Consider the following 21,504-nt stretch of genomic DNA (forward strand, 5'->3'; position numbering starts at 1 on the left):
GTCCCCAGCTAGCCATGCTTTAAGTCCATCCGTCTTAAAGTGGCCAAGGTTGAGGAACACTGAATTAATGGATACAAGGTTGGCTCAAAGATCTTACTCAAAGACCCCGCTTCAGTGGTTCCTCATCAACTTGGGTGGGGAGTATTGAGTGGGGGCCATAATGATCATTCCTGGATCCACTACTATTTTTCAACATTTTTACTAATTATTTAGAAGAAGAAGTGGCGGGGGTGTTTATGAAATTGCAAATGACACAAAATTGGGAGATAATGATTTTGGTCACCATATGTAATAGTGGTGATATCACAGATGGGGGTGGGAAATTTTCAAAATAGAATACTCTGATGTGTTTTTTAAGGATAGGCATGGAGTAAACCAGTTCTAGTCTTCCCCTAAATACATGTGAGAACATCCTGCAGGGTAAGCTGTCCTCCACTCTCAAAATTTCAGCCAATGAAAGAAACAGAAGAGACCCATCTTTTACTTTGATCCGGTTTTATGATACCACCATTTTTGACACATTATTACAGCACACCAGTGGGCTCATCTGGGATTGTGTGTTGTGTTTCCCAAAAATGATGAGGGGGGTGGGAACAGGATCCAAACTAATCTTTCATTTACATTTAATTGAAGCTGAACAGAGTTATGTTAGATGTGTAAAATGGAACATTCTGCCTCTGAAATGTTTCATGTTTTTCACTGAACAGGTTGATCCAAGTGTTCCAGGATAGTTAGTGCATTTTGAGGAAACAGGAAATAGGACTATGTCATCTTTGGTGCTGGTTGGGGTTGCACTGCCCCAAATAGACCCTGTATGCAATCTGGGGGTTCTCCTAGACTCACAACTCCTGCTTGAAGAACAGGCGTCATTTGTGGCCAGGAGGGCCTTTGCACAACTTTGTATTGTGCAGCCGTTGTGCCTGTTCCTAGATCGAGGGGCTCTACTCATGGTCACTCATGCCCTAGTCACCTCCTGGTTGGACTTCTGTAATGCATTCTACCTCGGGCTTCTCTTGAAGTGTATCTGGAAACTTCAGCTGGTGCAAAATACAGCGGTGTGCACAGTTATGTGTTTCTAGCAGAACACACGTTACACCTCTACTCCTCAAGCTGCCAGTCTATTTCTGGGTCCAATTCAAGGTGCTGGATTTGACCTTTAAAGCCCTTCATGGCATGGGGCTGGGTTATCTGAGGGACAGCCTCTTCCCTATTGAATCTGCCCATCTCACCAGATCCAGCAGAGAGGTCACGCTATGGGTCCCGTCAGCTACATTTGGCAAGCCCTAAGTGGTGGGTCTTTTCTGCTGTGGGGCTTGCGCTATAGAATATATATATAATCTCCCCATTGTGGGGAGATGGGTGGGGACAAATTAAATAAATAAAATAAATAAATAAATAAATATCCTATCCCATAAAGTGAGGCTGGCTTTATCACTGACTTTCTGAAGGTCCCTCAAGACCTGGCTGGGCCATCAGGCCTGGGGACCGCAGGGGACAGATGAATTATTGAGGTGGTTCTGTTATTATTAACATCCCTTCACCCAATATTTTCTTTTAGCTTTGTTTTTCATAGTTTTTAATGATAATAGTGTTTTGTATTTAGTAATTAACTGCTTTTTAGCTTATTGTATGCCGCCCAGAGCCACTTGTTTTGTATGATGGATGGATATATAAATTTGACAAATAAATGGTTCATCATGTTCTGGATACATTCTGGCTCCATATAGTCTAGAACACTGGGAGAAAAATAAAATGCTGTGGAAGTGGATCACTCTATTTTGATTATGTGCCATCAGTTGGTGTTGACTCTTAGCAACTACATAGACAGACTTTCTCCATAATGATCTGTCCCTAACCTGGTCTTTCACTCTATTTTTCATATCTAATTAACCTGATTACTCTTTAATCATGTATTTAATAATTTCCCCTTGTTGCATTTAAAATTATAATTTGTTCTAGAAGTGCACGCTCTTACTTCTCTCCAGAATCTTTGCACAGATCCTTATTTCATGTTTAGAATGGGTTTGGAAGACCCAAGTTTTAAGGCTTCCAGTTTCAGTGGAAAATCCATGTTCAACACGCTTACTGGCATAAGGAAGGTTTGAAAATATGTAATACTTTCTAGGCTCTTTGCCTTGGCTGGTCGAGGGACATCAAATTATGCACATTCATTTGTTAAAATATAGCTTCATGAGTATCAGGTCCTCAAGGTTAGAGCATGGTTTTGTAGCTCCCACCTAGAACTGTACAGAGTGAGATGGCTGGAGGAGAGATTGGAAAGTGAAAAAACAAGATGCTTGAGTGTAAAGAAGGGAGCATGATCAACTGTTTAGAGAGGCAATGAAACAAGCCAACTTCTTGTGGAGGAATTGTAATTTCAACTGCAGGTACCACTATCGTTGATCTAGTAAAGCAGAGTGCACAACCTTAAGTTCCTAGGGCATATCATCCCTCCAAACTTCAGATTCAGCTCCACAAGTTCCTCCCAAAGTTACTGCTGAACTGTTATTTGTAATGCAACGAAAGGGGAAATTATGCAACATGTTGGGAACATTCATGTTAATTTAATTACAACTAAGCTTAAATGTCCATTAAATCCAACTTAGTTTTTGTCCTGATGTCACCATGTTTGGCCGATGTGCCTCCAGCATGCCACTCTAAAGCAAGTCCAACTTTCAGTTCCCCCCACATTGTGTACCTTTGCAGTAAATGGATCAGGAGGGTTTGGACACTCCAGCCTTTTGCAACACCTATGCGGTTTCTAGACAGGTAGTGAATCTTGCAAGAAATGAATTAAGTTACACTTGCACTATGAACAATTGAAGAGAACGTTTAATCTTTAATGGTTTCCAAGAACACATCACCACTCCAGTTGCCAATGATCATTCCTAACATAACTCTCCCCACCCCAACAATCATGCCAATTTTTAGATGAGTACAACCCTCCCAAACAATCACATTCTTTCTTTAACCAAGCAAACAATCCATGTACAAAATGGTATTTCCTTCCCCCCTCCCCCAATCCAGCGAGAATAAGAGGCACAAATTTTTAAGGCTGGCTCAACCTTAAAATTTGCCGATCGTTTATCAAGACAGTCTTGCCCATTTGCCTGGCCCAACCAAAATCATCTCTGGAGGACAATTTCAGAAACTTTTATAAATAGGATAAGGCATTGGTGTTATTCCTGCTCCATTTAGAGTACCCCTATGCCCCCAAAGAGTGTTGTTGAGATTTCCTCTCTTTCCTCCTTACATGAAACTGGAAGGGTGGAAAAATACAGGAGGAAGGTGGAAATTATTTGGAAGATGGTTATATAGCCCACCTGTCACAATCCATAAATGAGGCAGAGTAATTTCATAACACCCTCATTGGGAAGTAGGCAAATGGGGTAGCAGTTTACTTTTTAATGGGCAAGTCATAATTGGGTGGGAGCTATTGGCAAATCTGATTGGTTTGTGAGAGAACATGGCCCTCACTCAGTTTGTGCTCAAACATATTAAAAAAAGACATCATCATTCCAGAACAGACATTCTGTACCAACAAGGGAGATTAATGGTAACGAAGACACAGAAATTGCATGCTATCTTGTTTTGACTGTCACATGCATCACCCAGGGGATATTCTAAAATAGCAGCAAACATCTCAGTTGAAATGGCCTATGGAGATTCATTAAGTTCTAAATTTGAAGGCTTTCAACCTTGTAGATATAGGGGTTCCATTATTTCATAATTAACAATTTTTAATGCCTGCGGAAGCCTACTGTGTGAAGGCAGTTGATTTTCCTCTTTTGGAAGAGTAATTTCTGAGAAGCCTAGAATTCAAGATCAGAACCTGGATAGTTCTGTAGTTGTTTATTGGAAAAGAAAACATGGTAATTTGTAGCATGGAAAACATTTACAAAATAATGTGAGTTTCCTTGGTATATGGTGTCATTCACCTCGTAGTCCATGGATGTTACTGAGTTGATTATTAAACAGCTTTAAGGACCATAGCTTTATTTTTCCAAGGGGGGTGTATGCCAAGGCTGACTCATACTCTAATATCTAAGACACAGGTTCTCAAATTCTGAAAAATCACAATCTCCTAAAATGAAAAATGAAGTTGTGTGCCCTCTCACACAGAAACCAGATGAGTTCATAAAAGTTTCAAGCTCAACTACTATGCCTGAGGTAACATTTTAAAAGAGCTTGGACTCCCTTCAAAATTGCTCAAGATGCCTCCTGTGGGTCTCAACCCACATCCTGAGAACCTCTACTTTAGGACTCAAGAAGATTGTTTGGAGTTGAGCTAATAGCTCAGCTGCTATTCTGGAGGAAATGCTGCAAGGCAGATTAAGCTCTAGGACAGTGTTGTCCAAACTTGGCCACTTTAAGATGAGTGGACTTGGCTGGCTGGGGAATTCTGAGAGTTGAAGTCCACTCATCTTAAAGTGGCCAAGTTTGGACAACACTGCTCCAGGACAAATAGTTTCCCGTTGTTAGGAATTCTTGCCTTGTCCCATCTCCTGAGATATGAGGATGCCAAGAGCCCAACCACAATTTATCTGTGGTTTCTGAATGCTGTGAAGAGGCAGCTTTACTATTCCCCCACTTAATGACTGTCCCCCCCCCAAAAAAAACTCTGACACAATGGCACAAAACTGCTGGTGAATTTGAGGAACCAAAGCTCCTGGCTTTTAGAAGACCCTTAAACCTTCCCCAACCTCGATGCCTCTACACATGTGGACTTCAACTCCCAGAATTCCCCAGCGGGCATAGCCATTGCTAAGAATTCTGGAAATTAAACTTCACACATCTGAAAGGTGCCTAGAATGGGGTAATCTGTTTAACTCCAATGTTCTCCCAGAGTTTCATGGGTATAATTTTATTTAATTGCACCGAAGCCAGAGCATTGTGGTTCCCAGGGAACAAACCCCACTGTATAAAGAACTGGTCAAACTATGAAATGTGCAGAGAATATTATTACATGTTATGCTCAGGACAAGATCTCCCTTCCTCCTCCCCAAAAGCACCTTTCTTGACAAATGACTCTGCCTCCATAAAAGTTAATTGTTAAATATATGTATGTTACTCAGCAAGGTACAAAGGTGTTGAGGCTGAGTGGTTGCCAAACATGAGCCATCCAGTCATATCTTTCTGCAGGGAAACATGTCAACTTAGCAGCTCAGTGAAAGACTTTACTGCCCAAGAACCAATCTTGTGTAGTGTGGACCTGAGAAAATACCTAAAGTCCAGATTCTCATAGGCATCCAGTACAAGCCATGGGTCACAATGTGGTTTAAACGATGCAAAATACATAATTTGGGCCATGCCCCCACTACAGACACCCATGCTGCCTACGTGGTGAGTTTACTGTTTGTTTATTCTTTGGTTGTAGCTAATTTGCAATTGCTCAGTCTTGCTCAATATTCGTAAAATAGAACTAAGAGAATTACCTGTCATACCTCCATGTCCAACAGCTGGCTGGGAATTCCGGGAGTTGTAGAATTCCAACTCTTCCAGAAGGCAACTCGTTGGGAAAGGCTAACCTTGTGAATGGTCAACTGGGTTCATACATTATGCTAAGATATAACATGGCTGGTTTGGCTTTGGGTTGATGCCTGTGTCAACCTAGCCACTGTGATTTATAAACCTTGGTTTGCAGCATGAGCCTAGCCAGTTGTGGCTTACACAACAAAGAATGATTAAACAAGCCAAGGCATTTCATGATTTATGAACCAGGCCATTGAGGAGGCAATGGAATAACCCCTTCAAGAGGGTAGGAGCAGCGCATCAAATTTAGCCAGAGAGTGGACATGAAGGCAGTGCCAGATTGAAGCATTTCATCACTTTTGCTGTGCAGTCAGATTTTTTTTAAAAAGTGGGCAGGCGCTTAGTATAGCTTTTGGTGAACTACTGATGAAAATACCATCAGGCAAAATTTGGGCACCATAATAGGGATGAAGGGGAGGACTTGTACATACATGCCTGTAGACATAAGACCTTCCCAATCATGGGTGTGTGTAGGGACATGCAAATGACATCATGTGCATCATGATGCCATCATGCCAAAGAAGCTTGTTATGTAATCAGTGACATTACCCATGACATCATTATGGCTTCTACTGAATGCCTATGATTCCAGTGGTATCTCTGTATTTGGCCAAGTGTTGATCTGGCATAACTTTAGCAATCATAACATGATGCTTTGAGTCCTGAGCGTCATTAAAAAAAAAAAAAAAAAAAGGAAAATATATCAACTAGGTTCACACATTACAGTAAGCCTTAATATAATATCTTGGTTACTGGCTTAGGTATTACATGAATTTAACCACTGTGGTTTATAAAACATAGTTTATAGTGTTATATGTGGACCAGGCTGCTGTGGTTTAGGAAACAACCCAGGGTTAAATAAACCATAGCTTAATGCAGTGTGCAAACCCAAATAGGGGAGTCTTTTTTTTTTAAAAAAAAGAGAGACCGACTGTTTTATAACATTGAGACTCTTCTTACATATGCATTACAAAAATAAAAATATCCAGAATTAATGCTCTTAAAATATATTCCAATTTTTTTAGTAATTTAACTTTAGTGAAACTACACATTCTGAAACAGAGACAGGGTTCCTGTTTTCCACTCAGAGTTCTCCTTAAGGGAAGGGCTACTATCTCCTGCTTTCTCATTCTTTCTTGACAGGCCCCTACCCTTCCCCTGCTGTTTTAAAAGCTTTTCCTCCAGCTGGATTCTGAGACCTAAAGGACAGTGGCTGGGCAGGAGGGAGTAAGTTGTAGTGCGGCAAAAGATTTGCAAGGGAGAAGAGGCAAACCTCAGCTACCCTCTGCAGATCATTTGCCGCAAAGATCTGCTTTATCATGATCATCAAACCTTTATCACGGTCACAGACCAGCATAAAGCTTTAAGCAACAGGCGCCTCTTTGCAGATATCACATACATTCCTGCCCCTTGAATGCACCCAAAACACTGCAGAGCCGTGTGGAGTGATGGCTCTGAGCACATACAAAACATAGAAATAGGAAATGTCTTCCCTGCTGTAATAAATTATGAAGAAATCCTTCAGATTTAACGAAGAAGAAAAATCCCGTTTGATTTAAACAGGAATGTAAGAGACTGTGTGACTGTCAACTCAGTTTGCCCACATTTTGTGCTAGGTTATCTTAATTTTGGATCACTTTTAAGGACAGCCAAAGATTAGCAAAACAAAGAACCACCGTGTTTAGAAACAACCAAGGATAAGTGTGTTTTGTTTTTTTAAAAAAGCAATCTATAAATAAGGACAAAGAACCACCTCCAGAAATCCTCCAACACTTTGCAGGCGGCATGCGTTCCGATTTTATTGTTTTTCAATAGTCACTGAGACCACGGGAAAATTTAGGAAGAAGCTTCTGCTTCCTGCTGACTCCTGAGTTGTTTGGTTCACACAAGTGCTGGGTTCAGTTGTGTCACACCGCAGTCTTGGAAGACAGTATTTTGCTGTGCAAAACTTTCTCGGGTCCCTTACTGGTCCCTTCAGTGGGTCTCCAAAGGGAGAAATGCTCTGATGCACTGTGGGTGGAAAGACATTCTGTGCACGCGGAATCTCGCTCACAAACCTACGCTGGATCCTGCTTGCCTAAAAACCTTGGGCAGAGATTTCTCCCCTGCGCGCAATACCTTTGCACTGGATATGGCTGCCCAGAGGAGCATGAACTGATCCGCAAGGCAGGGGAGGTGGTTCCCATGGATTGTAAGCATACAGCTGCACGGCCGCAGCACTGCGATGGGGGATCCCCATCCAATAAAACCGAGAGCTTCCTATTTGCTTCCTTCGGCCAGTGTGAAACTGGATCCATCCACGTCCAATTTTTGAGCTGACAAGCACAAAAGTACTCATTGCATGTAAATATTTGTGTGCACAAGGAATTCCTGGCTCGGAGCCGGGAGTTTTTTCTGTTTGTCCTTTAGCGTCAACACAGCTGCTCCAAGCTGTGGTGCGCCATTATGTTCTGTTTCCCCCTCCCCCCAAGGAGGGGGGGGTGCTTCTTTTTTTGTTGTTGTTAAGCACAAAAAGGTTAAAACAATCCCCCCCCCCCGGCATGGTTGAAGTAGAATCAAACAAGAGGTTAGTGTATGTACAAAATCTTTACAGAATTCCATCTTGTAGCTTTAAAAAATATAAATATCAATATTGTTCAAGACACAGCAGATAGTTCATCAATATTTTAATTAAGGCTTCATTATTGTATATCCTTCATAATTTAATTTGGTGCTCAGAGAGGGCCCCCCTTAATGGGCACAACTTGAACTTAGAGCTGTTGGAAACCAATGTCCCTCCCAGGACACGCTGCATTCCATTTTAGCCATTAGAATAGAGTCCTTTCTCATGTGCTCCATACAGATTTGCTGTGACTGTGGGGAGAAGAAAAAACATAAAGTCTTCATGGCTGTTTGAGTTCCTTACATTAATTAGAAAAAAAAATTAATCCACCTTCAATTTCAAACATTAAACTCTGTCTCTGATTAAATCAATGCAAGAGGTTTATTTTTTAACATGGGCTCCATCTGGGGAAGGTCAGAGCAAAGATGGGGTAGATCTGTTATGAGAGTTGGTTCCAGGGGTTGCTGGAGGTTCTGTGGCTGTTTTGCTCTCGAGGAAGTATCCTGTGGGAAGGCTCTCCAAAAGGCACTTGAGTTGTTCTTGCCCTAGTTTGATCTTGTCATCCAGCTCACGCTGTTCTATAAGCAGCCCCGATTTCATCTTCACAAAGTGTTGGTAGTCCTGAAGCTGTTCCTCTGAGAGGTAACTGCTCAAAATGTCCAAGACCACACGCTCTCGCCGGTCCAAGTTCTCCTTCAATTCACGGGCGTCTTCATGCTGGCCTGCCAACATTTTCCGCTTTTCGTTCAGAGAGGTCTGTCAGATATTCCAGGGAGAAGGATGGGGGAAAAGGAACAACAGAAAATGAAAGATTCAGTATTGCAGCTCTGGCGTGATGTGGATTGCTCCAGCAACCTGAGATCCCTAGAATGGAAGCTCTATGCAAGGGCTTTCCTGGGCATTTCAATGGAGTGGACAGAGATGGACTGTGCACTTCTTCTCCTTGGAAATGAAATCAGGAAGGTGTCTTGTATAGAAAGCTCCTTGAATGACAGAGTGTGTAGAGCCTCTTTCATCTCAAGGTGCCTCCATGCAAGGACTCTGACAGTTCGAGACTGGTCCTACATCTGTCTGATTGCTCACCACCAGGCCAGTTGAGGGGGCTGAGACAATGTTATTCTAGCTCTGTAGCATTTCAATGAAAATGCACTGAAACTGGTTTTAATTACTGCACTAGAGATCCAGCTACTCATGGCTGGGAACTCCTGATTCATCTCATCTCCTCCTGTTTCCCATCAATGTTGCAAATAGATTCAACCCACCTATGACTCCAGTTGCAGCTCCATTTCTCTTTCAGCACTGTTACCGATACCTTCTGCTGGAAAGGCGAAGGAGCTCATGCACATGTGAACCTACTCACATGTTGAGCGAGATCTTCTCTGCTCTGAAACCCTCTACCCTCAATTCTATTGCTGTCCTGTTTTTTTTACCCATTGTGCCATTCTCAGCTAGGCTGAGGAAGGAGAGATGAATTCCTTCATTAGGCACCAGGAATGAGGTATTGTGCTTTTATGGGAGATGCCCCCCATTGTAGATGTTTCATCATGATATCATTCTACTTTCATAACTTTCAGCGAGCAATTAAATGACATGAGAACGATTGCTTCATAGCCAGGACCTTCTCATCTTCTGTTAACCATGCTGACTTTTCAGCAAATCCACCCACAACATTAAGATTGTGAGAATCCTATCACATTATTTTTTTCTCCCCTCTGCAATGAATGGAGACAAGAGAATATGTTACTGTGCAACCCCATTTGCTCAGGCGGCAGGGGGATATGACTAAATAATACTTTCTGCATTTTCCTCTTTGTCAGCTGGAAGGGACACTGAAAAACTCATGGTGATCTCAGCACATTCCCTGAGTCTCACAGCTGGTAAAGTGAGACAACTGCTTTCCAACTGCTTCTGAAGGACAGAGAAATGCAAACCCTGGGAACCCCTTTACTATCTAAAACCAATTAAATACTCCTCTTTCAGAATGTAAGTGCAAATATGCCTTATATTCAGGTTTTGAAGTCCAAAATTGGCATACCCATTCTTGTTTATCCGCATCTTCACCAAGGCTGCTAAGAACATTCTCCACCCGAGCCAGGCGCCCTGAGAGTGAAAGCAAGAGGCTGACCACCTTATCCAGGTCTCCAATGAACATTCTGTATTTTTCAAATTCATTGGGCTTGCACAGGCCACTGATCAGAGCTTCTACCTCCTCTCCCAAGGTGTTGTTGAGCTTGATGTCTGCTAGTAAGCTCTCCTTGGCTTCCTTTAGAGTCTCTAATTTGTGGGTCAAGCTCTCAATGAGTTCAGCCTGGTAAGTAAGAAGCAAACAGAAATCAGTCACCGCTGGGAGGTAAAGTAATAGCCTATGATCGATGCTTTTTTTCCTGGCACCATTTGGTCACCACACTTGAGAGAACTCAATTGTGTGATGTTGTAATTTTATCTTTAAAAAAAGCAACCCAGTTTTTCTTGTCTATTTAGCACTAAGAAATGGGAGGTCATATTCATGAGACAAATCACTGAGACATTATATTGGCTTTTACCTGAGGAACAGTCATATTCACTGGCATGTTGGATGAAGAAATGGACTGTTTGAACATAACATGAAAAAAAATTGACCTAAGATTTTAAAAATTCTTTTAATTTTAAATTAATTAATTTCTTTTAATGCTATCTTGTCATTTTTAAAGACATTGTTAAGAGATAGATACCAGGGTTTGCTGCTGCATTTTGCACAATGGGGTGGCAAAACCTTGAATTCATGCAGATGTATCTGCAAGGAAGACCAAATGTTGACAGCAGCATTCCACCACTGCAGCGTAGGCTCCACCCCTTTTGTGCACACATTGTGATGTTGCACACACATATGGAAAAGATGGAGCTTACATCCCAACAGTGCTATGCTGTTTTTGTCATTTTGATGGACGTCCCTTATCCCGTGGATGCCTTTGGATTCACACAGGTTTGCTTAAAAGTATACCTGATCCTTCTGCAGTAGAGATGCTCAAAACCCACCTTCTTTTCATTGATGTCCACCTGCTCGTCATCCCCACCTGCTTCTTCAGGCAAATTCTTGATTTTATTCAAAAGCTCAGCTTTGGGTACCGACACATTGTAGTAAGTTGGACAGGTGACCAGCATCCCGGCAGTTTCTTTCTCATCTTTCCTAAACAGAGTACAGAGCAAGTATATAAACAGGAAGGTAGGAAAATACTTTTGGCCTTCTTCTGCCCATTAAGATACATTCCCGAACTGGTATGAATGGACAAGGAATGAGTTTTTACCTCCTGCTCATTCACCGCTTTGAGAGTTAAACCTCAGCTTATATCACGCCCAACTTGGTCAACCTCCCAGTTACGAACCTTGACTTTCAAAGGCCTCAGAGGTGATCATGGCAAGGTGGGAATTCTGTCCACACATCTGGAAGGTGCCCAGATGGGGGGATGCAGATTGATATAATAGAAATGTTCTTCAAGCACCTTGCTGCTGACACCGGACTGCCACCGGATGGCGCAAGCCAACCATCTTTTAAATGGGATAATCCATTCACATGTATCGCGTAGTATTTTTTTTTTCTTCCAAAGATTTCTCCAGTAATTAATCTCTCAAAGAATTCCATGCTTTTGCAAAAACTTGACTCTCAGACTTAATCTCAAGCGCCCAGACCTGCACGGAGGCATCACTGAATCATAAAGCAAGGGGCCATTTAGTCCATCAACCCCAACACCTTTCCTAGTGCAGGAATTCAAATGAAAACCTTAAGGCTCCCTGGCACTCTTGCTCAAACTGACAGCACAACTCTTTTTTTGCTGCACACTGCAAAGGGAAATTAGGGACAAGCAAGTTTCGGAGAAATTTCCCTGCAGTAACTCTTGATCAATATTTCAGGATCCAGAGAGAAGCCACCGTTAAAGGGTTTTTTCCCTTTGAGTAGTTCATAGAATCACAAAATCATAAGGTTGGAGGTCTTTTATTCCAACCTCCCGCCCAAGTTCTTTTTACTCTACGCGTTCCACTTAAACTGCAGCACAGAATGCCCGATTAAAAAAAAAAAAAAAAACCTCTTGCAAACAACATTTAAGCAAAAATGCAATTTGCTACAGAGATCAACAAAACTTCAGCTGTGCCCTGTTGCTGCAGCACGTGTAGAATGGTGGGCTGGGTGCGATGCTACTCCTGCAAAAATGTAAAAGTTCAGCATGAAAAGGCTCCCTCAAAGCCTTTTCATTTTCCTAAGAATCTGATGATAACGTATTTAGGCTGGTTTTCAGAAACATGAGATAGGCGGCTGTTGCTTTTCTTAGTGTTTATCCTGCAAGTTGCAGAACCTGCTTGTTTTTGCACGGCACTAGCCGAGTTCTTACAGTGAAGCTATCGATGATAGGCGATGGTGGCTTGTTGCAGAGCCTCACGCTGATTAGGGCTGAGAAGCAGCGACTGGCCCAAGGTCACCCAGCTGCCTTCTGGGCCTAAGGGAGGAAGGACCAGAGCTTGGGTCTCCTCACTTGTAATCCGGCCCCTTCGCCACAACCATGCAATGGCCCTCTTTTTCAGAACACCGAATGTAAATGGGAAAAAGCAAGCAAGCAAATAAATAATATCTATTTACCAAATATGTGATATAGGGGTAGGTGACAGGCACGGTACAAATATATTCCAACCATTCTTCAACAATGGCTAATCATTTACAAAAGGACAGCTGAAGCTAACCCATGGAGTAAAAACTTAAAGAAGCTTACTTGTTGCCAGCTAGAGAGAAATTACTGGCAGAATCATTTATCCTTTTCTGCATTATCTTCTTCTTTGCGTTTTCTTTAAGCCCTCGGGGCCCACTGGGAAATATCCCCTCCATTAGATCCATAGTAGTTTTCATCTTGGAATCGGGATCTAGGATGCTAGAAAGCGACTTGTCCTTATGCACAATTTCCTTAGCTAAGGACTCTTCCTTCATATCCTCACGAGTTTTCTCTTTCCTTTTATTCTTCTTAAGATGGAGTCCCTTATTTTCAGATTCCTCATTTGCAGCTGCAGCCTCTTGAGATTGGTGGGAAGGTCCCTTGTCAACTAGACCTTGAATTGCAGGACAGTGTTCTTGGGCTTCCAAAGAAGGAATTACTGCACTCGGTTTGGATTCTGAAGCTCCAACCGGTGGAGGAGTGCTGGTCCCAAAGAAATCTGGTCCGGCTTTCTCTCTCACAGTGAAGTCTCTGGAGAAACTTCTGAGGTTCCTGTTAATAATGAGCAGGAAAAAAACACCATTTTAAGCCTAGATTCAGAAACAGCGCTACAGACCATTTTCCCAATTCCTTACAGCTCCCTGATTCAGCATACCTCCAAGTCTACCTGCATTTATTTAGAAGTTAAATCTAATTGATTTTTAAGGGTCTAAAATTGAAATTTAAAACTCAACTTTGTGTTCTGATGTGAAATTCCACACCAAATTGTAAGGCTAAGTTGGACTGAATGCTATTGCATACCAAAATACAGCAAGGTATGAATTATGGCTGCATGTCAGCTACAACATTCAGTCAATTTGATTGTTATAGAATATCAAACACCACATATCAAGCTTAAATGCTGTAAGATATTAAATAGCAAAGTATCAAAACTTTGGGGATCACCAGACAAATATTTAAGTATTTAGAAAATAGTTGTCCTCAAAGTGTTTCAAGGATCATTCTGAAGACCAAACCCATTTTACTTCTGAGCAATTAGATCAAAGTCAAAAGTTAGTTAGATGCATTAGTTTGAAGTTCCTGCTGATAAATACATTATCTACAATCTAAGAGTAGGAAGAGCTGGAAAAGTCACTGCAGTGTCCAGTACCTTGTTGTTGTCTTCTCCTCTCCAAGACTTATAGATCTATCTGCTACTGGATTATTCTCTTCCAACACCGCAATGGAAGGTGGAGGTGGAAATTCTTCCAGGGTGTTTAATATGTCACTGGGGCTCTTAGGAGGTGGTGGATGTTCTGATATAGCACCCATAGGATGACTCTGTGCATCTTTGATGAAAACATCATCATCGTCCTCTCCTTGACAGAATGGTGGTGGAGACAGCTGGAGGTAGGATTCTGAGATGCGAAGTGAGAATCTTCCTTGACCAGACAGAGTTTCTGGCTCAGAGAACGAACTATTCTGAGAGGGAATACCTTGCCACTGTTGGAAAACCTTCTGGCCAGATGTCTGAACAGAAGTGGAACTCTTTGGATGGCTCTCATCTCTGACCCATTTAAGTTTAGGCGGGAGTTGTCTCTGAGACAGAGTAGACTTTGATCTCCAAGTTGTTTCTTCTATTGGCTCCTTGCCTGGATGACAGATACTTTCCAGGACCTGGGTCTGAACTTTATTATTGTCCTCCTTGTCAGGCCTGGGCTGCCATCTTGTTCCTGTGTTTTCTCCAGCAGCTGAAAAGTCTGAAAGAGTTGGGGTGGAGGATGCAGTATTACGGGAAGAATAGCTAGTTCTTGAAGGAGTAACACGTCTGAAGCCTTGCTTAGAATCAGAATGCTTATCCCTCATATCTGTGGAAGGTGAAACAAAAGCTGATGTTCTGCTGAGATGTCTGAGAAGATCAGGGGCCTTCTGTCTCTCTGTTAGTGGTGCTGAACTACCAACATTCTCACTGCTATGATGAGGACGGTATTGTGTGAATGCTGATTTTTCCAGATGACCTCTTTTGTTAAATGACCTAGGACAGAGCAAGAAAACAGAGTTCTCCCAAAATGAAATAAAACAAAAAAGAGGGGAGAAAAGGCACATTGACCCCCCCAATTAAAGCAGAAATAATTTTAAAAAATAGCCATGGGGGTTACCATTATATAGAAAGTGACTGGCCCAAAGTAATTTGATGGGTTCCATGATCAAATGATGGCTGGTCGAACCCTCCCTTCCGAAACAAAACACTCAGAACTGTGAGTAAGATTTTGCTTTACATGACCCCACTGACTTTCCTTTAAAATGCCGTCTTCATTTGTAGACTGCTCTAATTGGCTACTGTTATATTATTATTTTTTTCTTTATCCAACTGATCCTATTTTGAAACATGAACTTACAAATCAATAAAACAGTGCCTGACAATAAAAACCTTTCCTCACAGGAATGCGCTTAATGTAACCTATAAACTGCTGATACACCAGCATTTTGAAGACGTTTAAGATGGAAAAAAATCACTTTAGAACATTAGGTTTAGCAGTAACTTATACTGTATTTCTAAATAACCCGTTTCCAGATCCTGTTGGCTCGGTGCTGACAGAGTGTCAATTTAGTTATTTAAGAACCTGTATGGAAAAGTCAATGCCCAATGAGAGTTGAAACACTGATTAATTGGGTGGGGTGGACGACACCCAGAAAACTTTTCGTGCAAAGCCATAAAAAAGTATTAAGAGCTATTTGCAAGATTTCCCAATTCTCTTCTCAACTCCAACAGCAACTACAATTCTCAATCAATCTGTTCTACAAAACTCTTTACTTTTGAAGCCACAGATGCCAACTAGTTATTTGCAGTTTGCCATAAGATGTTAGAGTTAGACATGTCCCTCCAACTGAATCAAAATGAACGGTAAGCTTTCAATGATCCATCATCACTACATCCTGCTTCTCCCCAACCAGTCTTTTTCAATCATGTGAACATTTTCTATCAGCATGGTTTAACTGCCCTGTGTGCTTTTATGCCACAGTGTGCCTTCTGGTGGTATATTACCAGCTTGGACCATAGCAGGTGGTAGCATCTATTTGACTTTGGCTGAAGTAAAACAGGGTCAGATCTAGTTAGTACTTGGATGAGAGCCTGAGAAATCATACAGCTGTAGGATACTGAAAAAATATTTTGTAAGTAAGTAATGGCGAACTATTTCCATACAGATTATATAGAAAACTACGTGGACATCCATGTAATCACCAAGAGTTTTGCTTTTCAAAGACAACCTCAAGTCAACCTCAATTTCTGATATCTACATGAACTATGTGGCAGCTATAAGGAAATGATTTATCAATGCTATTTTCTGGAATGTTTTTTTACTTCCTAATTTAACCTAAAGCCCTCGTATTCCTTAGCAGCGTTCCATCTAACATGGACCGACTCTACTTAGCTTCTGAGCCCAGACAAGGTGACATAATTCCAAACTTTATTCTAGAGCTTGAGTTGAAGGTGTGCGTATTAGAGGTACACTCTGTGAAGCAACTGAAGTGCCTCTCCAAACTCAGTGTGTCAAATGCTGAAATAGCCACATCTCCCAACATGTCAATTTGTGTGGAAATGTTCTCTGGGCATGAATGCACATACATAGCCTTCATAACACCTTGTTCACAGTGCTGTGCTACCAATAAAATAGGCAATGATAAATAATTATCTTTAAGGTTCAATAACACGGTTCACTCATTGTCGCTAACAGATGCAAAAATAATTAATGCTTTCATTTCTTGTGGCAAATAATGCAGCAAAGATACAGTTCACATCTACTGTTGTACTCCGGAGTTCATTGCTAAAAATATATTCAGTTACAAGGGGGATCTCCATTCCAGCTCATAGATGGTTTCACTGTTAGTGATTGGACAGAAGCATAAATAGTTTTTCATGTATAAAATGTCATTTCTGAGTGGGATTAATTTGAGGAGCATGAAAATTTAACATGACCAAAGTTTCCAGTTGTACACCAGCTCCATGGGGGAGTATGACATGAATATGTTAGATTAATATATTACACTCTGAAATAGTTCTCACATGATTTCCCTGCCATCTGGCCTCTGGAGCAGTAATTATGTGGGATATGCAAAGCATCTGAAGGGGTGCTTCACGAAGCATGTTGTTGCAAGCAACCTGCCCTTCCTTGAATGTTGAAGCAGCTGTGAAGTCTGGAAGGCTTAGCACAGCTAAGTTTTGGGGGATGCTGGAGTTTCTGCGTGCGCGCTCACAGGCCATGGAAGTGGGGCTGCTGATGAAGTAAAGCATTTGAGAGGTGCCTGGGAGGTTCTGGAAGAAGCCATGTCGACTCTTCTGGCACAGGAAGCGCTTCACTCCGGCCCATGCAATTTGAGAAGCAAAATCTTTGAATCATTTTCCTAGATGTAATTGTTCTTTCTTTCTTTACTGGTTTAGGAAGCTCCCTCACTAAGCTGTATTTTCTGGCTTTACCCCCCTCTTGTTCTGAAGCATAAGCCCACTATGTTGGGGAAACAAGCTACAAGAAATGAAAAGGGGCCCAATTCTGTTGACGAAGGACTATGCAAGTTTCTTGAATTACACAGAACTCTTTGGCTGAAGAAAAGGTCGTCTCAATGACATACAGAGCGAGCTTACTATTTTCCTGCTGCAAATTTTGGAAATGACATTTCTAGGTATCTAGCGTGCCTGCATGCACACACACACACGCACACACACACGCACTTACCTGCTGCTAGCACCCAGGACGTAGAAAGGATCTTTCACAAAATGACAGATTTGACTACTGTCTTCCACCTGGAAATCCTTAAGGAGAAAAGAGATGGGAAGTTAAAAGCAAGTCAAAAACCAAGCACTCCATAAAAGAGAACTTTAGGAAATAGTATCTAGATGCCCACACCAATACAATTACTGCTTTATAAATACAGGAGAAGGAGGACGTGTGCTTACTTGCATGTATATCAAGAAAATATTTGCGCTCTAATTTTTTCCACACTCAAATAACAGCGCTCCGGACTTGGCACTACTGAGATCTGCCGAAGTACAACCCCCATCCCCTCCCAGCCAGCCAGCCAGTTCTAATAGCAGGGAATAAACACTGTATTCCATTGCATCTGGATACCCTGATTGCAGGATCCCTGCTCTGCTATGAAGAGCTACATGCTGGCTCTCTTCTCTGCGCCGAAGGAAACAGCAGCCTCCTTCCAACCCACTTACAATGTTTGCATGCTCAGATTTGTGCAATGATCTTCAGCTAGATAATGTGGTCAGTGCAAGTTCCATGGAAATGACTGAATGAATATTTGAGTGGACAGAAGGAAGAGGGGGGAAAAAACTTTTGTGGGGGGACAGATCAGCTGAATTGCCTTTGTGCTTACAGACAGAAAAAGGCCAATCTCTGCGTCTGTTTTTCTCTCCTATGCTTGCCGATTACCCAGTTTTTTGCAACTGCTATCGGTGCTAGCACTTTTCCTTGATCGCTGCGTCTGGGTATCAGCAAATCTTCACTGGCTCAGTTTCTGCCTGCTATGTAAATGTTAAAAGCATGAAATTCCTGCTGGAAGAAACGGAAACACAAATACACATATAATAATTTGTGCATCCTCTTTCTTGGTCTCCTGCAACTTCTCATAAGGTTCCAAAAGAGAAACAATATTTTCTTTTGCTCGTTTGACAATTATAATTGGCAAGAAAACGAGCTGAAGCAGAATCCGGGAGAGATTAAATGTGATCTTCATTTGGCACCACTTTTTTCTTGCTTAAGAAAGACCTGTGGATTTGAGTGAGCCTCGTAGGTATATCATTAGTTGCACTCACAGTCTAGACTTGAGAATGTTAGAAATAAAGTTGTTGGGTATCATGAGAAAGCCCTGGGGACTAATCCTCCTATCCATCTTAACAGCAAAATAAGATAGTTTAACTGGGCTATTATGTGGGAAAGTCAGGCCAAAGGACCGTTTGCCTGGTTATAAGAGAAATTAGTTGCATAGTTATAAATGATCAGGGATGCAAAAAGCGTGTCACAGGGACTCCACGTGGCCCTATAGCACCTTTCTGTGGCCTCCAGAACCCCCTGAGTTAGTAGGGTCAACCATTTGGTCTTTTTTTGAATTTCTAGAGGGGGGATTAAAAGGGCAAATAGGTGCCTTATGCCTTGCAGAGACTTAAGTTATCAACTTCAGCCTTTAAAATCCCCCTCAGAAACAGAACTCTGGCCCTGTCCATTTCTAAATTTGATCCTCAGGTTGCCACTCGAAGCTTATTGCGGCCCACAAGCCAACTGCACACTTGTGATAGAAATGGAAGGATTTCTCCCTAAAATTAAAGGTTTCCAAATGGGTAATTAAAAAAAAAAAATCTTATGAAAAATGGCACGTTTCTTAGCTCCAGCTGCCCTAGAAAATACTTAATGCAACAAAAGGTTGTGATTTCATAGATCCCAGTGCTACTATTCACTTATGATTCTATAAAGACAACGGGCTACTAAACAATTCCTACACATTTTCGTGCTTCTAACATGAGTTCCACCATTCCTGTCAGTCCATCTGGATGGTGTGTTTTAAGAACATTCATATCATTGCAATTACAGGAAAGGGCCAATAAAGCACACAGACATTTTATCAATAGATGGTTCCTTATAAAGCAGCTTGGATTATCTTTCACGCTCCAATGATGAACAATTAGAAGACAATGCATTTTGTCCACCATACCACTGGATAATCCAAAGAACAGCGAATAAATAAAATTTGGGGTACTGGTATGAATAGCTAACATATCACCACGATGACTAAATATCAATCAATGGTTAAAGGGTATCTACTGGAAAAAAAATGAGGAAATGAAGAATCAAATTGTTGTATTATATTTACCTCAGGCAGGAGATATTCTTTGACTTGGGATGGGTAAAATTTACTAATGATTTATCGGAGAAGCCAAAGTTACAAGGGTGACGGCCCAGAGAAACTGATGCTTCCCCCCCAGTAGATGCCCTGGCCAAGTTAGGAGATATTCCTGGAATGTGGAAGTGCTACCCAAATATAGCTCTTCAGAGGGTTCCTGAAGACACACCTTTCCAAAGCCTGCCAACTCTTATCAGCAGAGTGGAACTGAGCTACCTGAAAAGCTGTTGCAGGTTAAATAGCATGGAAGAGATGAACCTCCCCAAAGGATGTTGGATGGAGCAACTGTGAGATGGGGAGTGGGGGTGACAATGTCAGGTCTTCCTGTAGAAATACAACCTCAGTGCGTGTGCCTTTGCATTCTTCTCTGGCCAGGAGGAATCAGATGTATGATCGTGAAACAGCAGAAAGCAAAGGGCTCAGCTTTGGTTTGGATTTCCTGAGATGGTATTTCTTCAACAAAGCAGGACGCTAACAAAACAGCCTATTTCCCCTTTGTTATCTTATTCTGTCATTTGTAGGTTTTAAATAACGCCCTCTTGTTCCTGTATCAGATGAAGAATCCTTTGTATGGAAGATGTAGTTGGTTATTTGTTATATGGCCTACTATCTAAGGGTTTAATGTAAAGATTTTGGTCTATTATTTCAAAGCAGCATGGGGATACATTTCCCGATGGTATAATTGCTTGCCCAATTATAATCTTAAGAGACTCTTCAACATATGTTGCTAATAAAATTGAACTGTTTACCCACAAGGAAACAGGAGTTTTAGCTGATAAATCTGTAGTTACTGTTTATCCCATATATGTATATTGTGATGGCACTTGGTTAAATGCGAATAAAAAGTATGATGAGCTGACAAGAAAGAGTGACAGATTAGATGGGATTCAACCAAATGATTATGTAGGAAGATGCCCTACAAGAAACAAGATGTTTTCCTAATTTATTTCAATCCTGTTTGAATACTCTAGCACAGTGTTTCTCAACCTTGGCCGTTTGAAGATGTATGGACTTCAACTCCCAGAATTCCCCAGCCAGCATGCTGGCTGGGGAATTCTGGGAGTTGAAGTCCACACATCTTAAAATGGCCAAAGTTGAGAACACTGCCTTAGCAGCTTGTTATCTGATCTTTAGAAAAAATCGTGATGTGGGTTAGATCTGGAATCCTCCAGCCTGGATGTATTTAATCCCCAATAAAAGTCCTCGTATTCTCCTTTCCTTTGCTATGAAAAGTGAAGCACCCCAATTAAGACGATACAGAATGGCTGGATTCATATACCGTTTTAGCCCTTGGTTTATTTTAATCCTGGGTGGTTGAATAAATCACAATTAGTGGGATAATACCTCATGCAAAGCCATAACCTATGGCTTACGGGCTACAGTGGCTAGGGTCATCCTGCATTAATCCAAAATCTAATAAACTAAGTCATGGATTAGTACGAGGGGTGTTCCCAGTCAATGAGATGTAATTGTACAGTCTTCCTGTGCATTTAAATGATCACCCGGGGCAGAGCTGGGGTTTCCAAGTATGAAAAATTCCGAGACCAAAAGAAAGAGCTTGAGAAAATGCACAAAAATACAGGCTTCTCTCCAGATGCTAAAGATCCCATATTTGGGGGAGACAGGACCCCAGCAGGTCATCGTTTTCTATGTCCAAAGATTGCCTTGGCTGCAGCTTACCTTCCTCCGTTGTCAGAGGCAAAGGCAGCAGCTGGTGAAGGAGGGGCCCGTTTCAGCGCTTACCCAAATTTATACGCTGGAGACCTATAAGGCATGCAGGCTGAGACAGGCTAAAAGAGGGGATGCAGCAGA

At 41.7% G+C, this 21,504-nt stretch overlaps 1 protein-coding gene across 2 annotated transcripts in view; it reads right to left on the minus strand.

Annotated features, from left to right (window-relative positions):
• Positions 1-2,825: 2,825 nt before the first annotated feature.
• The window catches only part of SHROOM3 (shroom family member 3), a 130,312-nt gene continuing 111,633 nt past the window's right edge, over positions 2,826-21,504 (minus strand). For both annotated transcript variants that reach the window (XM_088133156.1, XM_088133155.1), the window contains exons 5-10: positions 17,523-17,599; positions 13,961-14,824; positions 12,874-13,362; positions 11,150-11,300; positions 10,170-10,442; positions 2,826-8,890 (exon numbers count right to left, since the gene is read on the minus strand). In XM_088133156.1, the coding sequence (XP_087989282.1) occupies positions 8,549-8,890; positions 10,170-10,442; positions 11,150-11,300; positions 12,874-13,362; positions 13,961-14,824; positions 17,523-17,599 (2,196 nt within the window). In that variant the 3' untranslated portion in view covers positions 2,826-8,548. The remainder of the gene's footprint in view (positions 8,891-10,169; positions 10,443-11,149; positions 11,301-12,873; positions 13,363-13,960; positions 14,825-17,522; positions 17,600-21,504) is intronic.

This window comes from Python bivittatus, unplaced genomic scaffold (genome assembly GCF_059951505.1).
Source record: "Python bivittatus isolate LINGU-HERP-01145 unplaced genomic scaffold, Pbiv_v1 ctg000070_np1212, whole genome shotgun sequence".
In the NCBI taxonomy this organism is placed as follows: domain Eukaryota; kingdom Metazoa; phylum Chordata; class Lepidosauria; order Squamata; family Pythonidae; genus Python; species Python bivittatus.